Below are 22,370 nucleotides of genomic sequence, written 5' to 3'. Positions count from 1 at the left end.
GGCATGCATGTTCCCTATCGTCTCTCTCAAAATTACTTGCCTCTTTAAAAACTGAGTGGAATTTTTTTTTTTAATAACTTCACAAACATCTTTTTCTTGGATATAGGTTATCCCCTCATCTACAGTGGGCTGTATTTTATCTTTAACTTTGGTTTTGCTTTGTACTTAGCTGTAAAAAAGCTTCAGTTGGCTGCTACTTGTATTTGTAATGTCTTCCTCAAACTGCCTTTGAGTTTCTCTCCTTATCCTTGTATAGTCATTTCTTTCCTTCTTATAGTTGTTATATGCCCTCTGACTATTGTGTCTTCTGTATCTGTTCCACAGCAAGTCTCTTTTCTCTTTTGATTTTTTACATTCTATGTTAAACCACTTATTTATCCATGTTAATGTTTCTTTGTTCTGAGGGATATAATTTTGGATTCCTGTTTCATATAATTCACAAAATTTTTTTTTTTTTTCTCTCTCTCTCTCTCTCTCTCTCTCTCTCTCTATACAGTATATATATATATATCTATATATAATATATATATATATATATATTTATATATATATATATATATATATTTATATATATATATATATATATATACAGTATATATATATATATATATATATATATACATACAGTATATATATATATATATATATATATATATATATATGCATTTTTTTAAAATAACAGAACGGAGGAAGGAAAAACAAATGAATAAAAAAAAAATTATCCATACACCAGATTACTGGTGTCCTTTGTTCATAAAATATCAGTAACAGTTAGACTTGAACAGCTGTGGGTTGAAATTTGGAGGAAAACAACTCTGAGGAAGTGAGTTCCAGAGAGATGCAGTGCGGAGAATGAAAGAATTCTGATAGGCAGAAGTTCTACAATATGGCTGAGTGACATTCCGGTCATGAGCGCTACCAGATGCTCGTGTAGCATGAAGGAAGGCATGGAGAGGTGGCACCGTGGACTCAACTTCGTCAGAGCATTTCCAAAAAAAATATCTGTAAAATAATGCAAGGGAGGCAACATTCCTTCATACCTGCAGGGGAGGTAGTTTATTTGTAATGGCAGGGTTGTTAATACTTCTAACAGCTTTGTTCTGAATATTGTCTAGTTGTTTTAATGCAACCTCTCCACATTCATTCCACAAGGGTGAGCAATATTCAGGCTGAAAGCGCCCATGACTCTTATAAATTATAGTTAACTGTTCATCAGTGAAGAAGTTACGGACTCTGTACAATAATGCAAGTTTCTTTGAGGCAGTTTTAGCAAGTGATCTGACATGAGAGGTCCAGCTGAGGGCATTGTTAAGTGAGACGCCAAGAATTTCAATACTTTTTGAGATGGGAATATTAGTAGCACTGAGGGTAATGTACGAATCTGGCAATATCTGTCTATTAGTAAATTGTATATATTTAGTTTTACTAGCATTAAAAGAGACAAGGTTGTTTTGTCCCCATTCACTTGATCGTAGATAGGTCTTAATTTATGGAGATGGCTGTACTGAGTTGAGAGGTAGAGATACTAGATTTTGTAAATGGGTGTCTGAGTGTGAATGAACTATGTAGTGTTAAGTCATCTGCGTATGAGTGGATAGGATTGTGGGTGACAGATAAGAGGTCATTAATATGAACCAGGAATAGGGTTGGCGCCAGAACTGATCCCTGTGGCACACCGGCGTTAATTGAGTGGAAATTGGAATATACATCATCTGCTTTTACTCATAAACATAACATTTATGTCATGTCCTCGAAGCTCCTTTTCTCAATGTATTTCCATGAAGTACTTTTTAGGTCATGGTAGTTTCCCTTTTTGTAGTTTAGGCCCTTTTTGTAACTTTCATTACTGATAACTTTATCATATGAGGCCTCCGGTGCTACTGGGGTGTAACCCCAAAATCATAGGTTTGAGTAACTGAAAAGTAAAGTTTGAGAAGAGGTACATAATGTATTTTAAGTAAAATGATCTTAAGTTATACATCACTATAATCGTCTGGTTGAGAACTTTTCGAAATGCATGTTTGTTCATTTGTTTGTTTTTTGCACCCTACCCCAAAGGGTCCCCCCCCCCTCAAAAATTTTCATGACTGAAACTATAACATAATTTTTACTAAATATACTATTAGGATAGTAACTTATGAAAAGTTCATTATCCTACATTGAATAGTGAATTTTATACAAATTTTTAAATTTTGTTTTTTATGTTTTTTCTTTTCAGCGACCTGTAAAAAGGTACATAGGAAAGATAATGATTTGAAACATCTTGTATAGTTAACCCCTCCGCGCACGATGACGCATTTATTGTCATGTGGGTGTGGCTGCGACTATACTTGTTGACGCTTTTGGTATCATTAAACCATAAAAACTTTCGTCAGAGGAAAAGTTTTCGGCCGATCGGCATCATTTTAGGAGGCGTCATAGCTTCCCTGCTCCTCAACAAAAGTAATGAGTTGGCAACTGTGGGTCCCTATACCAGCAAGAGAGCGGACAGGTTATCCAGTACCAAATGAGCTGTGAGGGGAAGGTAGTGCGTGGTTCTGTCCCATTAAATTTCCACAATTACCCCCGTCCCGGCCGTGCAACACATTTCACTATACCAGTAGTGCTTGTATATAGTGTTTGGGCACTGTTGTGATTAGATTTCATGTTTGCAATAGGATATTTGGTGTTTGTGAAGCATTCCTGGTCGTTATCAACTGTTGGCCCAATGAAGATTATGCTACTGTTTCTAAATAACTACATTGCCTCTACCCTGCACCAATGTGAGTATTCAGCTATAATAATAATGATAGTTAATCAAGTGAATATAGTGTGCATATCCGGTGTACAAAGAATTGGTGAAATATGTGCAGTAGCTTAGAGGAAAGCAGGAAACTGCCCTACAGTCACGACACGGCATGGTTGCACCGTAGTTTTTTGCATTTTTCTCGAAAACTATGAGGCTTAGGATCACCATTGTGGGCTCAAATGAAAGTCAGTTAAATTCTGCATAGGATGATAACATAAAAACATGACAGTGGCACGAAAAGTTTTTCACTAGAGCTCCCCGAATAAAAAAATCTGCTGTCTGTCGAAAATGAGTTTTACTTTTTTGCTTATTACTTGAGCACTATACGTCGTATCAAACTGGGACATCCGGCATTCGAAATCTAATATAATTCTCTTTCCAATGATGGTATAACATATAGAGATTGATTAGTAAACATTCGACTTATGATGTTGGGAAGTGAAATGTATGCTCTTGAATGTTTATTCATGCGGCCCTAACGTATGTCTGTCTATCTATCTATCTATTGCCAGACGCCTCAATCCCGTTTGGGGTGGCCACAAACAAATCGCCTCCAAGTCGCCCTGTTCCCCGCCATTTCACTGCCCTGCTCCCAACTCACACCCCCCTCTCTCATATACCTCTCCACCCCATCCCTCCATCTCATCCTCGGCCTCCCCCTCCCTCTTCCCCCCTCCACCTCACTCACATACACTCTCTTCGTCAGTCTTTCACCCTCCATCCTCTCCACATGGCCAAACCACCTCAGTGTGTTCCTCATAACGCTTCCTATCACATCCACATCCACACCACAACGCTCCTTTATATCCTCATTCGTCAGCCTGTCTCTCCACGTGACTCCACAGGCTCCTCTTAAATAACTCATTTCCACTGCTCTCACTCTTGACTTGTGTCCTTCCAACAATGTCCAAGCTTCACTTCTGTACGTTAGAGTTGGTATCACAATACTGTCATGTAGTAACTTTTTCACTTCCGTGCTCACTTCCTTGTTTCTTATCACTGCTTTCAAAGAACCAGCAACCTTTCTTCCCTGCTGTACCCTTTCAAGCACTTCACCCTCCAAACCTCCATCCTTACTCATCACACTACCCAAGTAGTGTAGCTTTTTTTTTTTTTTTTTTTTTTTTTTTTTTAAGAATATTGTGGCAAAATAAATATGTTAGGGTGGTGAAAATAAGCCAAGAATACACATTTTTGGAGCACGCGGTGGGCGGGTGGGGAGGGAAGAAAAGCAGGCGTGTCATGTCCCACAAAATTTATTAACTTATCCACACGCGAAAAGGTTAATATAGTTACATAACATTCCAATGATGCCATTGTGGCTGAGTGGATTGAGGGAAGGGGGGGGGTTCTAGTAGTCAAGGATTTCATCCAGGTCGGACTCATCACCCTCCCGGACCATTCCCCCTTCCTCCTGTACTTCCTCCTGGTGCTTGAGTAAGTCACTGTAGAATCCCATGTATTCTGGTGCTATGAATTTACATATATAGTTCCTTAAGACCATTCAGTTTCTCAGATTTGAGGTGAACGCCATTGGGATATTTTGGTGGCAGTGGAATACTAGGCAAATTAAAGGTGGTTGGGTCATAGTTCATTCCTTGACCCTTCTGGAGCTTGATGGGAACTGGCTCACAAAAACCATATCCAGCCTTCCCTTTGGTTCTCATTTTAGAGTCTGTGCACAATAAACATATGGGCATTCTTGAATCCACTCCCACTAAATCCCAGTTTGGTGACAACTGCCTGAAGTACATCAAAATCCAGAAAAGTGTCCATATTCATTTCCACTACATTTAGTTTTTTTTTTCCCTACACTCATTCATGAATTTAATGTAATGGGGAGTTGAATAGACATTTTAGCCCTTCAGTGCACAATCAAGGTTCCCAAAATCGCGGTCACAAGGGAGAAAAGAGTGTCCAGACACAGGAAAGTGTAGATTCTCGACAGTGTAGATTCTCGATTTTCGTCTGCTGTCCATTTCTTTCATCTCAGACCTCTTCACTTCTGTAACTGTTACACGCCTATACAGGTATCTTGTTTGTGTTGTATGATCGTGCAAATCTCAGTAGTTATTAAGATTTCTTGAGCATTTTCCAGACCAACTTTACCAAAACATTTGCTGGGACAGGAGCAGGGAGGTCCCAAAACCCGTGCAGCCACTTGTTGCTTGGTTTGAGGCTCATGTATGATTCACCACTATCACGTTTCTTCTTAGATACATTTTTTTGAAGTTTCTGGCTTCCTTAACCTCTTGTGAGTGTGTTATGGGGGTTGAGCTTCATTTTTACTGTCAGTAGAACACGTTTAAGAGAGAGGCACATGTGGGGCTGATGGCGGATGATTGGCTGAGGAGGAGGTATACACAGAATGCCGAATTCTCACTGGCTGGTGGCTCACTCAGAGTTACTCCCCTGTAGCACACCAGATCAGAGTTGGTCTGACGTTTCTGACGGGTAAAATCACGCAACTTCTGACCCTTCTACTGACCCACATGTGGTCACATTTTGCTTGAAATTGATAACACTTTCATCCTGGGGGTCGCAGCCTGTTTTTCTGTCATATCTTAGAAAATAGTGGTTTGAAGGTTATGCCCCTTTAACACAGGAGGCCTCATATGCAATACTGCATTTGAAATTTGTTACTACATGGTTGCTTTTGCAGAAGGGAGGGTGATGCATTATGTTGTTGATATTTTTATCTCACCCGGTACATATAAGATCTAGTAATGATGGATCATCAAGTCCCGTTTTTGTGGTGTTTCCATTTATGTTGTGTTAAGAACTCCAGTACAAGATCTAGGGGCTTTTGATCTCAGCAGCTTTCATAGTTTCTTACATTGAGAGTATTACAGTTTATATTTATTGAAATCTCCACAGTTAATATAATTCTTTCAAATTTCCCTTTCATTGTATGTAGTAAGGCTCTTAAACTCTGCATTGTACTTTCTGTCAGGTCTTCATATTTGCCTCTTTCCCTAGTGTTTGTTTTGGGTGGCATGTATAAATTTGCCACTGTTATTTTCTTTCTGGATGTGTCAGTCTCTAATGCGATCAGTTCTACTTGTGACGGTATATTTAGTTGTATCTCTTTAACTTGAAGATATTTCTTTGTAAATACCAGAACTCCTCCTCCTTTTTTCAAATTTCTATCTCTTCTCCATATATTGTAATCCTCAAAGCTTAGGGTGTCGTTTGATATCCTTGGAATTAATTTTGTTTCATTTAGGCAAATTATGTGAGGTTCCATTTCTTTGGTATAGTCCTTTGTCTCTAATAATTTGGATACCATTCCATCTGCATTTAAGTACATCAGCTTAATCATGTTGTTACATATTTGACATTTGAGTCTACTACTCTACTACCTTCCATTTTCTTATTCCCTCTTGTTTATGTACCATTTTCTTGCTTGTAATCCCACTACTTTCTAAATAAAAACTTGCTCCTCTCTTACTCTGATCTTTCCTCATCTTTTGGGTTTGCTTCTTCCCTCTTTTCCTTTAGTGATCCCCATTCCTCCTGAGTTAGGCATCTTTTTATCCATACTTTTTTACATTCCTCTTTTTCCACGAGTTTATTAGTTAGCTATTTTTATTATATCCTCTATAGTGTGCTTCATACTTTAGAAGATTACTTTCAGGGGTAACTTATTTTTCTCGTATGTTTTCCTCTATATCTTTATCACAGATATCCTGTATCCTCTGATACTTCCTTCAGTATGTTCATTATATTTACCAACTCCTTTTTGTCTCAAGAATCTGTTTTTTATTTCTTCATTTATACCAGTGGTTACTAGTGATTTTTTTTTATATCTGCTGACTCTTTGACCAGTTTGGGGTTGTTTTTAATTATATGTTTCACTTCCTTTTTAATGCTTTTTTTTCTTTGACTTTTGTTACTAAGTCTTTCCTTACTTTCACCATACGTAGTTTGTACTTCATCTTGCAATTTCTCATCATTTTTTTCACCTGGGTTATCTTGTGTTCAGTATGCTTGTATGCCTAATTGTCACTGTATCATTTCTGAACTCCTCCATAATACTCTCAAGTTTGACAACTGTGCTCACCATTTCAGTAGTCTTCTTTCTCAGTGAAACTACCTCAACTTACAGCTCATTGATTGTTGTGTCTTTTTTGTTTAATTCCTTTACTATTTTTCCATCTTTTTTCCTCTGGATGTATAGCTCCTTCTTAATTTCATCCATTTCCCTTTGGAAAGTTTTCTCCAGTTTAGTCACTTTCTCTACTAATTTATTATATGTTTAATTTAATTCCATTTCAACCAGTTGTGGGTAGAAGTCATCATCCTGTTTTCTACCCTTATCCCTTCTCTTAACTCCATCCATATTCACATAGTACCCATCTTGCCGAAAGATGATTCCTACTTAGAAAGATAACTTTTACTTACAAATTTGCATCTCCCTTCTACCCACCTGGTGATAATGATGACTCCCAACTGATGTTTACATTGTATCAGCAGATTCCTTTGAATACACTGACTTGGATGCACTTTGCTATCTGAACAACACTTTTTTTGCTTATACTTTCTGTACTATATTAGAACATCACTTAATTTAGCCTAGTGCAGAGCATGACTCATATAAATATATTGTTAGGTGTGGCCAGGAGTAGCAAGTGCGGAGCATAGTGACCTACATCCTCTCTCTCTCTCTCTGCCCTCTCACCAGTGTGTGTGTGTATGTGTGCGTTTTCCTACCAGTTCTTCATTTCCCCATGCAGCATTGTTTCTACTTCCTCATAATTTTACAGGTGTTCCGATCCCTAACACGGCAGTCGGCTTTGGTGGAGGGGTATGGCCATACGACCATCCGTCTGAGCTCTGCCAATAGCTACAGCTATGCCAAGAAGGACATCAGCTTCCAAGATTACTGCAGTTCACACCTCCATCCTCAGCTGCCGTCCACACTTGGCAACGGTGGGTTTACTCACAGCTTTTGTAGGCCTCTCGTCTTTTACTGTAGTTAGAACACCCCTAGTTGGAGTGACTGTCTTGTCTAGATTAATTTTGATCCCCAAGAGGTGATTGGAGACTTTTTGACTATTTACAGGTATGTGCCACCAAGAACTGTAAATTGATCATCTGCCTTTAAATGTACTGGATTACAGTAGCCCAGCCTTGGATACCTACATTTTGATGGGGATTGTTGCTTTTGATCAACCCAAGTCTGAGTCTGGCTGAGCAGACTCATCAATCACAGGCAAGCAGCTGCCCCTGCAGAGCCACCCTATGCAGCAAATCAATGTCCCCTTGAGGTTGACAACACCTCAGTGGTGAGGCATGGGGAAAAGTGTGGAGGTATGGTTCCTGGATGTATGCCCTATTTGAATCTCTGTTCAGTTAGCAGAGACACCATAGTAGGCTCCACTTCACCCCACAATCTGGTTGTATGGTTACCACCCGGCATTGTTAGTGGGTTCCTAGGTTACAGGAAGCCATTAGTCTTGTCATTAAATGTAGAGCCAACTGAAGCAGATAGAAAAGTAATAAAAAATGACAGGAAGGAAAGAGAGGAGTGCAGACACAAAAATAGATTAATAAAGGTGAAGGAAGAAGCAGACAGCGCTACATCAAATGGGTGGACAGTGGTTGCCACTACCTACCTTTTCTTGAAGGGGGTAAGGGGGAATTGTCATTTTTTGTCCCATTGTTATATAAGTTGGATGTACTCCACAATGTCACAGCCTTTTGCATACAGTTGGTACTGTAAATTGGGGGAATATGTTAATTGAGCTCTAGAAGTTTGAGCTGATTTATAACATATAACTTTTTATGTAATTAATGTGGCCATAATGGCAGAAAAGGTTGTGAAAGGTTTTCTAATGATTTCCTCTAGTTCGTTGATCCTGATTTGTGAGTGTTTTGTTACTTCGCAGTTTATCTCATGTAGTTCATTGGTCAAATAAGACAGTACATTAACCATCAGTATATCAGACTAATTGAGAGGGAGAGATTGATGATACATCTGATTGATTTGCCAATATTCAGTAGAGAGGATTAGAATGAACACAGGGATCAGTGTACAGTATACTAAATTCTGCCCAGTGGATACCTATGGAATTATGAGTGTTTGCATTATTGTATTTAAATTTTCCGTAAATTTATAGTGCGTACTAGAGATGTCTCAGATATCCGCATCTGCATGTGCGAAATAACTGCATCATTTTTTAAAATCCACATCCGCATCTGCATCCACTTTTGTGATAAACTAAACATCCGCATCCGCATCCTTACCACACACAAAGAGGATGTGGTGGAATGGTGGTACTGGTAGCTCAGTATACCTTGACCGGAAGTTGCTATCTTGCAGACTTACCCTGAAAGAAATTCCTATCTCGCAGACACACCCTGACAGAAATTCCTCACTCTCCTGTGGGACCCCGTAATGTCCTTACCTCAAGCAAACCAGGTCTCTAAAGGTCTAGGTCATTCATTCACTGCTTCTCCACTGAGTTCTGAAGGTCGCTGAAAGTGGTTAGTCAAAGGTGCTCTGCCCAAGTGTTGCCCTGACCGCTTTAAAACCTTAAACCATGGGGCGTCACTTGCGTGACACTTGGTCGCAAGGGATCATACCGTGGGATGTCACTTTTGTGATTCTGTGTTTTTTTAAATTGCCCGGGCATTCAATTGGTGGCTTGTATCATCTGTCAGTACTACCACTGTCCAGCTATAGTCAGTGCTGCTAATGTCATCCGTACTCCCATCCACTGTTGACAATTTAACCATTTTTCCCCTGTCCTTGACTCCCCTCCTTACCTCCCCTCCATTACCCTCTCCTCCCGCCTGACCAGCTGCGCCGCGCTACACAAATCCTGCCCAGATTTTTCCACTTATTTTATCCATTGAAATGTGCCTTATGCCCTATTCTTATACATAATAATATATATAAAAAAGAGAAAAGGTAATTGATACTGCCATACACCTGGAATGGGCTAATTATCACCTGGCAACACCCCACATGCACTCGTTCGCTAATTTTCCCTGTTTATTTACTCTTGAAATATGCTGTATGACCTATTCTCGTAATAAAAATATATATAAGAAAGGAAGGGAGAAGCCTAACCCCTTAACCGCGGGGCATCACTTTCGTGACGCTTGGAAGCAAGGGATCATACCGCAGGGCGTCACTTTTGTGATTCTGTGTTATTTTGAATTCGCCTGGGCTTTCAAGTGGTGGGTTATATTATCTGTCAGTACTACCAGTGTCCAGCTATACTTAGTTCTCCTAATGTCACCTGTACTCCCATCCACTGTTGACAATTTAGCCATTTTTCTCCTGTCCTTGACTCCCCCCTCCTTACCTTCCCTCCATTACCCTCTCCTCCCGCTTGATCAGTTGTGCTGCGTTACACAAATGCTGGACGGATTTTTCCACTCATTTTATCCATTGAAATGTGCCCTATGCCCTATTCTTATACAAATAATATATATATATAAAGAGAAAAGGTAATTGATACTGCCATACACCTGGAATGGGCTAATTATCACCTGGCAACACCTCACGTGCACTCGTTCGCTAATTTTCCCTGTTTATTTCCCCTTGAAATATGCCTTATGACCTGTTCTCATAATAAAAATATATATAAGAAAGGAAAGGAGAAGCCTAAGTGATATTTACATTCACCTGGAACTACCTAATTTATTATGTATTGTCTAGATTTCCTGCCAATCATTTTATAGCGTATATATTAGCAGCTGTGACCACACTGACATTGGCAACCTTTCACTGCCTTTCTAGACCACAGCATTCAGTTTAGTGTCATCTTTCAAGGTGAAACCACGTCGGATTTGCGCCTGTCCAATTCCGCCGCTTTTTAGCCCCATGCAAAGGGCCCTGTGACCTCTACCGCTACTAAACCTCGTGTGGAAAGGGGTAAAGGGCTAAGTGACTGCTGTGGAACGTGAACTGGCTAATTTATCAATGATAATGATGGACAGTGACTACGATCTTTCTGGTGACTCTAAAACAATGCAAGTGGAAATGTAAATAATTTGTAAACAGCAAGTGAAAGCAATGAATGTAAATATAACTTAACAGTGGAAAATAGTTTTATAAGTTACTGCAAGTGACAGTCCATAACATAGTGTAAATAAAATAGAAATGTAAATAATGTAAATAAAATAGAGAATGTAAATAAATAGTAATATAAGAATACGAGTATATATACTAGGAGTAATGAGAGTGAAAGTTTCACTCTAGCATGTATGAATACTGAGAAAATGAAAGTGAAAGTGACAGATTCGCTCTCTACGCCAGTCACTAGTATACAGGACGAGAAAGTGAATGCCTGAAGTGAAAATAAACTACTAGTACTGTAAGAAACTTCGTTTCGTTTTCGTTTCGATTTTAAAGGCTCCAACATGCTTGCATGTGTCGGCCTTGGTCACCTAATGGCGGCTCTCCACACTGCATGATCCATTGCAGCCTCCCTGTTCAGTCCCTTAACCCTAAGGTCACACTTAATGACCTCGTCCCATGTCTTTCTCGGTCTACCCCTCATAACCCCACCCCCAATATTAACACTTCTCACCTTCCTCACCCAATTATCATCCCCCATCCTCTCCACATGTCCAAACCACCTCAATCTACCTCTCCTCATCACAACACCAATACACTGCAGTCCCATCCTACCTCTCAACTCTTCCATTGTAAACCCAGCCCCTCCAGGCCTTGGACGCAGGGACGCACTGCACATCCACCTAATCATTGTCATTTCTGTACGTCTGAGCCGGCGAATGTCTTCCTCCTTCACTGCCCAGGTCTCACTGCCATACAGCATTACACCCCTAACACATGCTGCATACAAAGACCCCTTAGCACGTAGGGAGAGCCCTCTCAATGTCAGGAGAGGCAAGAGCTCCCTGAACTTCTTCCAACCATTTCTCACCCTAGCCACAGAGCTAGCACCAGCCCCACCTCCAGCACACAACATGTCTCCCAAATAATAAAACTCTTCCACACACTCAAGAGATTCACCAGCAAGTTCAATCCTTTCACTTATAGATAAATATTGTATATATAAATAAGTGTAATAAAGTACTAGGAATATAAAGTGTGAGTGTGTTTATAAATAATAAATGACAGCTCCGCGTCAGAATTCCAACGAGGAACCAGTATGGGAGGAAAGCTCGTATGCGCTCTTAATTTACATTGCTTTCAGAGTGTTTTCTTTTTTGGAATATGGATTCGAAACTACTTGAAATTCATAGAAGTGTCTGTAGTTATAATATCAGGCAGTGGTAACCATATTACTGGGTGTTGGGAAGTGTAAAGTGGAGACTTCGTTACCCAACTTCAGAAGTCTCCACAAGTCCTACGGTAGACGACGAAGGCTCAACAAACATCCCAGGGGAAAGCTGAAGGTATGTGCTATATGCATATGTAATTTTAATATTCTAGGAGTAATAACTGATTTTTGGCAAATATTTTTAAAAAGTCAGTCGGAGCGCGAATATCCTCGCGGGACGCAGAAGGAGTGCAAAAACAACCCTGCAGTGTAGGGGCTAAGTGATATTTACATTCACCTGGAACTAGCTATTTTATTATGTATTGTCTAGATTTCCTGCCAGTCATTTCACAGCATATAAATTAGCAGCTGTCACCAGGCTGATACTGTCAACCCTTCCCTGTCCTTGACTCCCCTCCTTACCTCCCCTCCTTACCTCCCCTCCTTACCTCCCCTCCATTACCCTCTCCTCCTGCCTGCCCAGCCGTGCTGTGCTACACAAATCCTGCCCGGATTTTTCCACTCATTTTATCCATTGAAATGTGCCCTATGCCCTATTCTTATACAAATAATTTATATAAAAAAGAGAAAAGGTAATTGATACTGCCATACATCTGGAATGGGCTAATTATCACCTGGCAACACCCCACATGCACTCATTCACAAATTTTCCCTGTTTATTTACCCTTGAAATATGCCGTATGACATTCTCGTAATAAAAATATATATAAGAAAGGAAAGGAGAAGCCTAAGTGATATTTACATTCACCTGGAACTATTGATTTATTATGTATTGTCTAGATTTCCTGCCAGTCATTTCATAGCATATAAATTAGCAGCTGTCACCACACTAACATTGTCAACCCTTCCCTGCCCATATGCGTCACATCATTCAGTTTACTGTCATCTTTTGAGGTGAAACCATGTCTGATTCGTGCCCGTCCATTTCCTCCGCTTCTGAGCCCAGTGCAAAGGGCCCTGTGACCTCTACCCTTGCTAAACCTCAGTTGGGAAGGGGTAAAGGACTAAGTGACTCTGCCCTGGAACGTGAACTGGCTAATACAGTATATCAGTGATTATGATGGACAGTGACTACAATCTCTCTGGTGACTCGTGGGATGAGGCAGTGGAGGAAATGGTGACAGAAACCCCCAGTACGGATGCTTCTGTGTCCCAAGTTCTAAAACAGTGCAAGTGGAAATGTAATTAATGTGTAAATAGGAAGTGAAAGCAGTGAATGTAAATGTAATTGTACAGTGGAAAATAGTTTTATAAGTTACTGCAAGTGACAGTGCATAACATAGTGTAAATAAAATAGAAATTAAATAATGTAAATAAAATAGAAATGTAAACAGTGTAAATAAAATAGGAAATGTAAATAATTAGTAATATATGAATATGAGTATAAATACTTGGAGTAATTACAGTGAAAGTGAAAGCTTCGCACTCTACGCCAGTTTACTGAACGAGAAAGTGAATGCCTGGAGTGAAAATAAACGACTAGTACTGCAGGAAACTTATGGATAAATATTGTATATATAAATAAGTGGCGACCATCATCCACTCACTTGATGTAGTGCTGCCTACTTCCTTAGCCTTTATCATTCTTTTTCTGTGCCTGTCGTCCTCTCTTCCTATTTCTCCCATCTCTCTTGTCACTTATTGCTTTTCTTTCCTTTACAGGTGGCTTTACATTGAGTGACAAGCCAAATGGTTTCCTGTAAGCCAAGAAACCATTTACAACGCTGGGTGGTAACCATATAACCAACTCATACGTGCTCCCCACATGTCAGCAAGTGGGTTGGTGGAGGGTTAGTGCCCCTCCCCGTAAAACAAATAACTCAAAGTCAAATGGCCACCCCTTACGGGATTATGGCGTCTGGCAATAGATAGATAGATAGATAGATAGATAAATAAGTGTATAAAGTACTAGGAATATAAGTGTGAGTGTGTTAAAATAGAAATCTAAATAATGTAAATAAAATAGAAATGTCTATCTATCTATCTATTGCCAGACGCCTCAATCCCGTTGGGGGTGGCCACAAACAAATCGCCTCCAAGTCGCCCTGTCCCCCGCCATTTCACTGCCCTGCTCCCAACTCACACCCCCCTCTCTCATATACCTCTCCACCCCATCCCACCATCTCATCCTCGGCCTCCCCCTCCCTCTTCCCCCCACCACCTCACTCACATACACTCTCTTCATCAGTCTTTCACCCTCCATCCTCTCAACATGGCCAAACCACCTCAGTGTGTTCCTCATAACGCTTCCTATCACATCCACATCCACACCACAACGCTCCTTTATATCCTCATTCGTCAGCCTGTCTCTCCACGTGACTCCACAGGCTCCTCTTAAATAACTCATTTCCACTGCTCTCACTCTTGACTTGTGTCCTTCCAACAATGTCCAAGCTTCACTTCCGTACGTTAGAGTTGGTATCACAATACTGTCATGTAGTAACTTTTTCACTTCCATGCTCACTTCCCTGTTTCTTATCACTGCTTTCAAAGAACCAGCAACCTTTCTTCCCTGCTGTACCCTTTCAAACACTTCACCCTCCAAACCTCTATCCTTACTCATCACACTACCCAAATACTTAAACGTACTCTCATTTTCCAATTCCTCACCATCTAACCTCGCTGTACATTCACTAACTTCACCTCTCTCAAAGACCATCACTTTACTCTTCCCTACATTCACCTTTAGGTTCCGTTTCTTACACACTCTCTCAAACTCATCCACCAAGCCTTGCAGCTCCCCTTCGTCTTCACTCAACAATACAGTATCATCTGCAAACAACAGTACAGGGAGTTTCCAAACACTATCCTCTCTCACCAGGGCCACTCCAACATCCACAACCCTACCTTGTACCTCTTTTATTACCCCATCCATGTACAGATTGAACAACCATGGAGACATGACACATCCCTGTTTCAAACCAACTTTCAAAGAGAAAAATTCACTAAGTTCACCATCAACACGCACTGCAGCCTTCGCACCATCGTACACACTCTTCACAGCATTCAACAACTTCCCATCTACTCCATATATTCTTAACACTTTCCACAATCCTTGTCTATCCACCCTGTCATATGCTTTCCCCAAATCCCTGAAAGCCGCATACAACTTCTTTCCCTTCTCTAGAAACTTTTCCACTAAAGATCTAAGAATGAATATCTGATCTACACAACCTCTTCCCTTCCTAAAGCCTCCCTGTTCTTCTCCAACTAATTTCTCTGGTCTTTCTCTAACTCTGTCTATAAGTATCCTACCATACACTTTTCCTATTATACTATGAAGACAAATGCCCCTATGATTACCACACACTTCTTTTTCCCCTTTTCCTTTGTACAAGGGAATAATTATACCTGACTTCCAATCCTCCGGGACTCTACCTTCCTCCCAGGCCAATCTGCACATCTTCCACATCCATTCTACTACTATCTCTCCCCCATGCTTCAGCATTTCACCACACACTCCATCAATTCCTGGGGCTTTCCCAGATTTAACTTTCTTCATTGCTTCCACAACTTCTATCCTACTGATTTCTTCCTGTCTTCTCACCTCCCTCCTTCTCCCAGCCATTCCCCAGCCACTTATACTCGCAATACTTCCATCCTCTACGTTCAACAATTCCTTAAAGTGTTCTCTCCATCTGCTCACTTTTTCTCCCTTCTCCACTAGTAATCTACCATTTTTATCTTTCACTCCCCTGCTAACTTCACTTCCACCCTGTCTTACTCTTTTCACTTCTCTCCAGAACATTTTCTTACAGTCCCTCCACTTTACACTCAAATTCCTTCCAAATTCCTCATCCACTCTCTTCTTACTCTCTCTTACTAATCTTTTCACCTCTCTCTTCCTTTCCACATATAACTCTCTCTTCCGCCTCTCAACTTCTTCCACGCCCCTATTTCTCACCCATTCATTGTATGCTTTCTTCTTTTGTGCCACAGCTTGTTTCACCTCTTCAGTCCACCACGCTGTTCCTTGCACCCCCCTCCGCCTTCTCTTCCTTCCACACACCACATCACATGCTGCACATATTTCTTCTGTAAATATCTTACACACACCTTCCACGTCTCCCATCTGCTTCAATTCATATCTGCCCAATCGTTCCTCCACTTCTCTCTTATACTCTGCCTTTTTCTCATCCTCTTGTAACCTTTCCAATCTCCTTGCAACTGCTCCTTCCTCTCGTCTTTCCCTTCTTCTGTTCCTCCATCTCACTTGCATCCTAATTCTGGCCACCACCACGTAGTGGTCAGAAAGTCCACTCCCCCAACCTCTATACACTCTTGCATCCTTTACACATCTTCGCATCCTTTCATCCACACACACATAATCAATCATTGCCTTCCTTTCATTCAGTTCACCACCCACCCTTCTCATCACTCGCCATGTATACCTGTGGATCATTTTATGCCTGAAGAGGGTATTGGCTATCACCAACCCCCTTCCAGCACAAATGTCCACTAACGCACTCCCATTCTCATCTATCTCGGCAGGCACACCCCACTCACCAACTATTCCATCCACCTTCACATTACCAACTTTACCATTCATATCACCAATCAAAAACACTCTCTCATTCCTTCCAAACTTTTCCATGCACATTTCCACATTTGTCCAGAACTCTTCTCTCACTCTTCTAGCACGATCTTGCGTTGGCGCATACACACACACACAATCGCCCACATTTGTATTCCAACTTTCAACTTTACCCACACAATCCTTGACCCAACTGATCCATACTGTCTTATGCTCTTCTTCCATCATTTACTCACAACTATACACACTCCTTCCTTTGCCCTCTCATTCTCATCTACTCCTGCACATATACCCCATCCATACTCCCATTCTCTCACACTTTCTCCTCTCCATTTTGTTTCAGTTATTCCACATACACCCACTTTCGCACCCTCAAGCACCTGGACAATCTCTCTCTCTTTCACCTCATCATTCGCTCCTCTTACATTCCATGTACTCATTACCAAGTCCTTTGTCCGGTCCTGGGTCGTCATCGTTTGGTCAGTCCTTGTCCGAGGCTTCTTGTTTGTTTTTTTAGTTAGTTGTTTTCCAGGGAGGGACACTAACCCTCCGCCAACCCTTTTAGTCGCCTTTTACGACAAGCAGGGATACTTGGGGAGTATTCTTGAAAACCCCCCTACCCCAAGGGGGTAGAAATGTAAATAATGTAAATAAAATAGAAAATGTAAATAATTAGTAATATATGAATATGAGTATAAATACTTGGAGTAATGACAGTGAAAGTGAAAGCTTCAGACTCTACGCCTGTTTACTGAATGAGAAAGTGAATGCCTGGAGTGAAAATAAACGACTAGTACTGCAGGAAACTTATGGATAAATATTGTATCTATAAATAAGTCCATAAAGTACAAGGAATATAAAGTGTGAGTGTGTTTATGAATAATAAATAACAGCTCCGCCTCAGAATACCAGCGGGGAACGAGCATGGGTTGAATGCTCATATGTGCTCGTAATTTACATTGCTTTCACAGTGTATTTTTTTTGGAATGTGGATTTGAAACTACTTGAAATTCATAGAATAGTGTTTGTAGTGATAATATCAGGCAGTGGTAACCATATTACGGGGTATCGGGAAGTGTAAAGTGGAGACTTCGTTACCCAACTTCAGAAGTCTACACAAGTCCTACGGTAGTTAATGAAGGCTCAACAAACATCCCAGGAGAAAGCTGAAGATATGTGCCATATGCATATATAATTATAATATTCTAGAACTAATATCTGATTTTTGACAATTATTTTTAGAAAGTCAGTTGGAGCGCGATTATCCCTGCAGGACGGGCACGGCTCGCTCCCAACATCCCCGTGGTTAATGGGTTAATTCCAACTCTTTGTAGGAGGTGGCTGGTGGATGACTACGCTCAAGTGTACCAAGGGAGTAAGTACAGTAGATTGTAATTCTTTACACAGCATATTGTAGAATATTAGTACATTCAGATCAGGGGACATATTTTGAAGTTATGTCCATGTTGATCCATTCATCCATCCATCATCCAATCCTACATTGCCCCACGAGGAACGTAGGAGCCCGGGGCTAGGCAGTTGGTCCTGACATTTAAGATGAGAGTGACCAGCGTCACCCATCCCTGAGTGGCATTACGTGCGCATTCAACCCCAACCACTCCTTGGATATAAACCCTCACCGGGTCAATCCGATTGGAGAGCAATAATTACCCACTAAACCACCAGGCGCCAAAATTTGGTTATATGGTTACCACCCAGTGTAGTAAATGGTTTCGTGTACTAATTAACCCTCTCAGGGTCACTCATGCGATTCGCGTTTCATGTGGATTGTTCTAAAGATGTTCAGTCACTCGAATTGCGTTTCTGGCCAATTTGCGTCAAATTTTGACGCATCGTAGCGAGTGCAGCACTTTCCCATGGTAAGGCATTGGCAACACTGAGCTGCCTCATGGGGCCCAGCACATAGCGATAAACCTCAGTCTCTTCCAAGCAGCCAGGCGGTGAGGTTGCGTTGCGTGTACTGTCCCTTTAAACTCCTACTAATTCTCCCCTTCCTGCCCGAGCCGAAGCCCCTATGGACTCAGTGTGATAATCCAATATTTGTGTGCATATTTGTGTGTGATATTGTTGATGGAACATAGATATATGTCACAAAAAGGAATTGTGTCCATTACCAGTCATTAGGCTTAGAGGCGATATGAGTGTTCACTGTTGCGGGGTTTCGCCTCCCCCCCCCCCCAAGGCCCTATTGCGTGATTACAGATACATATATAATGAAGCCAATGCCTAAACTGTATTTTGTGTGTAAAGATATTGTGGCTGGCTTGGTGAAATTATGGAACTAGTTAGTGTTATGGATGCCATAAACCATAGTGTGGAATGGGGCAGGCATCACGTACAGTTTTTATAGTCAGGAAGGGAGAATTAGAGGTGTTTAGGGATGGAATTATTGTGATTCTGATAGTGACAATGTGTATGGAATTGTGTGAAATACACGTCAAACATGCTGCGGGTGTTCGTGAAGGAGTGTGGTGTGTGCCAATACAATAGTTGCATTGTACTCCCCCTTCGAAGGATGCTGCATCACAGTCACGTTGAACTGTAGTAAGGAAGGGAATAATTGCGGAGGTTAGGGTGGAATCATTGTGGTAGTCATGTATTTGTGTATGATATTGTGTGACGTGTAAGTGAAATGTGCCACGTATCCTTGTGATGGCATAAATTATGGTGCGTAGCGTAGGTTAGCAATACCTTAGCGGCAGGTGTCCACAGGAGATAGGGACGCCTAGGAACAACGGACGTCATTGAACAGGTACTGTACCTTGGTCTGACATTTAGTGATAAATCATCAATCAATCAATCAATCATTTCCTGTGACACCCCACGGGATGCATAGGGCCTCGATGAACTCTCTCCACCAATATTTGTCTCTTGCCATCTCCTTCAGGTCCCACCAACACTCCTCTCCTGCTTCCTTTTCATTGTCCTCAACCAGGTTTCCCTCGGCCTACCTCTACCTCTTCTTCCTCTAGCAGTCCACTCTGGCACATCCTGTATTAAACTACCTTCTTTTCTGTATATGTGCCCCAGCCACTTCCAGCGAGACAGTCTCATATTCATTAACTGGTTCCACTCTTATTCATAATATCCGTTACTCTTGCATTTGTAACTCTGTCTTGCCACTTTACCCCAAGAATCCTTCTCAATACAGTATTGTATTCTCAGATCGTAATACTTTCTGATCTGTTGCAATTGTACTGTACCATGACTCATGCCCATAAATTAAAATTGGTCTAAACATGGACTTGTAAATTTTCACTTTAGTATGTACTGAAAGCATATTATTATTCCAAACAGATTTCAACATTCCAACAGCTCACCAAGCCTGTCTAATCCTCTCCTCAATTTCATTGTTTAATGATCCATTAGATGATACAATCGTTCCCAGATATTTAAAGTTTTCTACATTCTTCACCACGTTATTCCCAATTACACAATCGATTTGGTTCTCCACGTTCATATTAATAATTTCAGTCTTTCCACAATTTATTACCAATCCCACTTTTTCTCCTTCCTCCACCAGACAATCAAGCACCCTCTGCATCTCATAAATACTTCAGCAAATCAGTACAATATCATCAGCATAGTCCAAATCCATCAGCTTCTTATTTTCTTTCCAGTTAATTCCTGCACCTGTTCTCCTTACAACCTTTTTCATAACATAATCCATAACCAAAACAAACAACAATGGCGAAAGAACTCCTCCTTGAATCACACCTGACCTAACTTGAAATGGATCACTCAAAGAACCACCCACCATTACCTTACAGAAAGTACCTTCATGCAGGCTTCTAATAATATTTACAAACTTCTCTGGTATACCATAGAATCTCATAATTTTCAACATAGCTCCACGTGAAACACTATCAAACGCCTTTTCAAAATCCACAAAACACATACTAAGTGGCATTTTCATCTCATTAGCTTGTTGCATTAGATGCCTTACAATAAAAATCTGATCATTACAACCTCGACCCTTTCTAAATCCCACTTGTTCTTCTCTTAAAATTTTATCAATTACTGGCACTATTCTGTTCAACAAGATTTTGGAAAAGACTTTTGCAACTACAGGTGTCAAAGTTATCCCCCTCCAATTGCCACACACACTTAAATCTCCCTTTTTTGGTATTTTTATAATCACTCCATTTTTCCACTCTTCTGGAATTCCACCATTATCCCAAGCCACATTAAAAAGTTTCAAAAGCGGATTCATCAACTCGTCATTTTCCACCTTAAGCATTTCATGGAATATTCCATCCTCTCCTGGGGCCTTAAAATTCTTTGACTTCTTTATAGATTTTGCTACCTCTTCCAAAGTTATATCCCCTGTTTCTATCTGCAAATCTCTCTCGGCTGGCAAAATGTCCTCTTCAGCTGGGATTGGTGTATTTAGAACAGATTCCAAGTGCTCTTTCCACCTTCCTTTTATATCCAAATCTTTAGTCATCAAATTACCATTTCTGTCTTGTACAGGTATTTCCTTCCTTCTCTTTTCGGTCCCAGTTAACTCCTTTATGGCCTGATACGCTGCTCTTGTGCTCTGACCGTCATTTTTACTTAATTTAATTTCTGTGTCTGTTACCTTTTCATCATCTAGCCTCCTCTTATCACGTGTAACGAGTCTTTTTACTTCAGAATGTAAACTCCAGCACTTTTGCTCTAAGTACTTCAACTACTTGGCCATCAACATGTTGTTCTTCACTTCTTAACTTAGCCACTTTCCTTTTCTGAATTGCATTCCATGTTTCATCTGACATCCACTTTTACCTTCTCGCTTTTCCCTTCTTCTTAATAGTAACCTTAGCACTCTCATGCAAAACCTCTTTTACCTCTCTCCACATTTGATTAATATCATTGTTTTCAGATTCCATCAAGGTCTGCAGGACTAGATACCTGTTCCTACATTCCCACCGAAACTTTTCCCTTGTGCTCTCATCACTTCTCAGCTCATCAAAATCATAACCATTACCTCCTGTACAATTACCATTAACATTTCTCTTAAGTTTTATTTTAATCTTTGACACAACAAGTTGATGATCACTACCTATATCTGCCCCCCTCCTTACGCAAACATCTTGCAAATAACTCCTATGCCTTCTGTTAATTGCGATGTGGTCAATTTGGTTAAAGTATTTACCACGTGGTGAAATCCAAGTAGTCTTATGTATTTTTCTATGCTCAAAGATAGTTCCACCAATTATAAGGTCATTTGCCAAACAAAAGCTTCCAAAGCGCGCCCCATTTTCGTTTCTAATACCAACACCCTCCTTACCCATACAGTCTTCAAAGCCATCCCTACTACTGCCAGCAATTGCATTAAAATCACCAATCCAAACTAACACATCATGTCTTGCCACTCTACTCACTACATCCTGCAGCTTCTCATAAAAGTCATCCTTCATTTCATCAGCAGCCTCATTTGTCGGAGTGTACCCTACAACCATACTGATATTACCATGGTCAGATTTTAAACAAGCATAAAGCAAGCGCTCATTAATTGGTTCAAACTCACATACTGCCTTACAAGCATCTCTACTCAGCAGTAGGCCTACTCCTTGGTAATGATTTCCATCACTCCTACCAGAAACCAACATAGTAATACCACCTTCCAAATTCATTTTATCAACTCCAAGCAACCTCGTTTCTGTAAGAGCACAAATATCCATCTTGTATTCCTTGAACACTGAAATAAGTTCATACTTTATGTAAAATATACGTGAACTGTGCCGCGAGTGTTCGTTTAGGTGTGTAACGTAGGTGAGCG

At 40.6% G+C, this 22,370-nt stretch overlaps 1 protein-coding gene across 1 annotated transcript in view; it reads left to right on the top strand.

Annotated features, from left to right (window-relative positions):
• LOC145402128 (jmjC domain-containing protein 8-like) overlaps positions 1-22,370 on the top strand; it is a 144,747-nt gene that overhangs the window by 46,328 nt on the left and 76,049 nt on the right. The window contains exon 5 of the mRNA XM_080274243.1: positions 7,555-7,720. Coding sequence (XP_080130369.1) covers positions 7,555-7,720 — 166 coding nt within the window. The remainder of the gene's footprint in view (positions 1-7,554; positions 7,721-22,370) is intronic.

The sequence above is a fragment of the Coenobita brevimanus genome, chromosome 57, assembly GCF_032717465.1.
Source record: "Coenobita brevimanus isolate Jiangsu-jjx chromosome 57, ASM3271746v2, whole genome shotgun sequence".
NCBI classification, from domain to species: Eukaryota; Metazoa; Arthropoda; class Malacostraca; order Decapoda; family Coenobitidae; genus Coenobita; species Coenobita brevimanus.
This window is presented reverse-complemented; position numbering and strand designations above follow the sequence as displayed.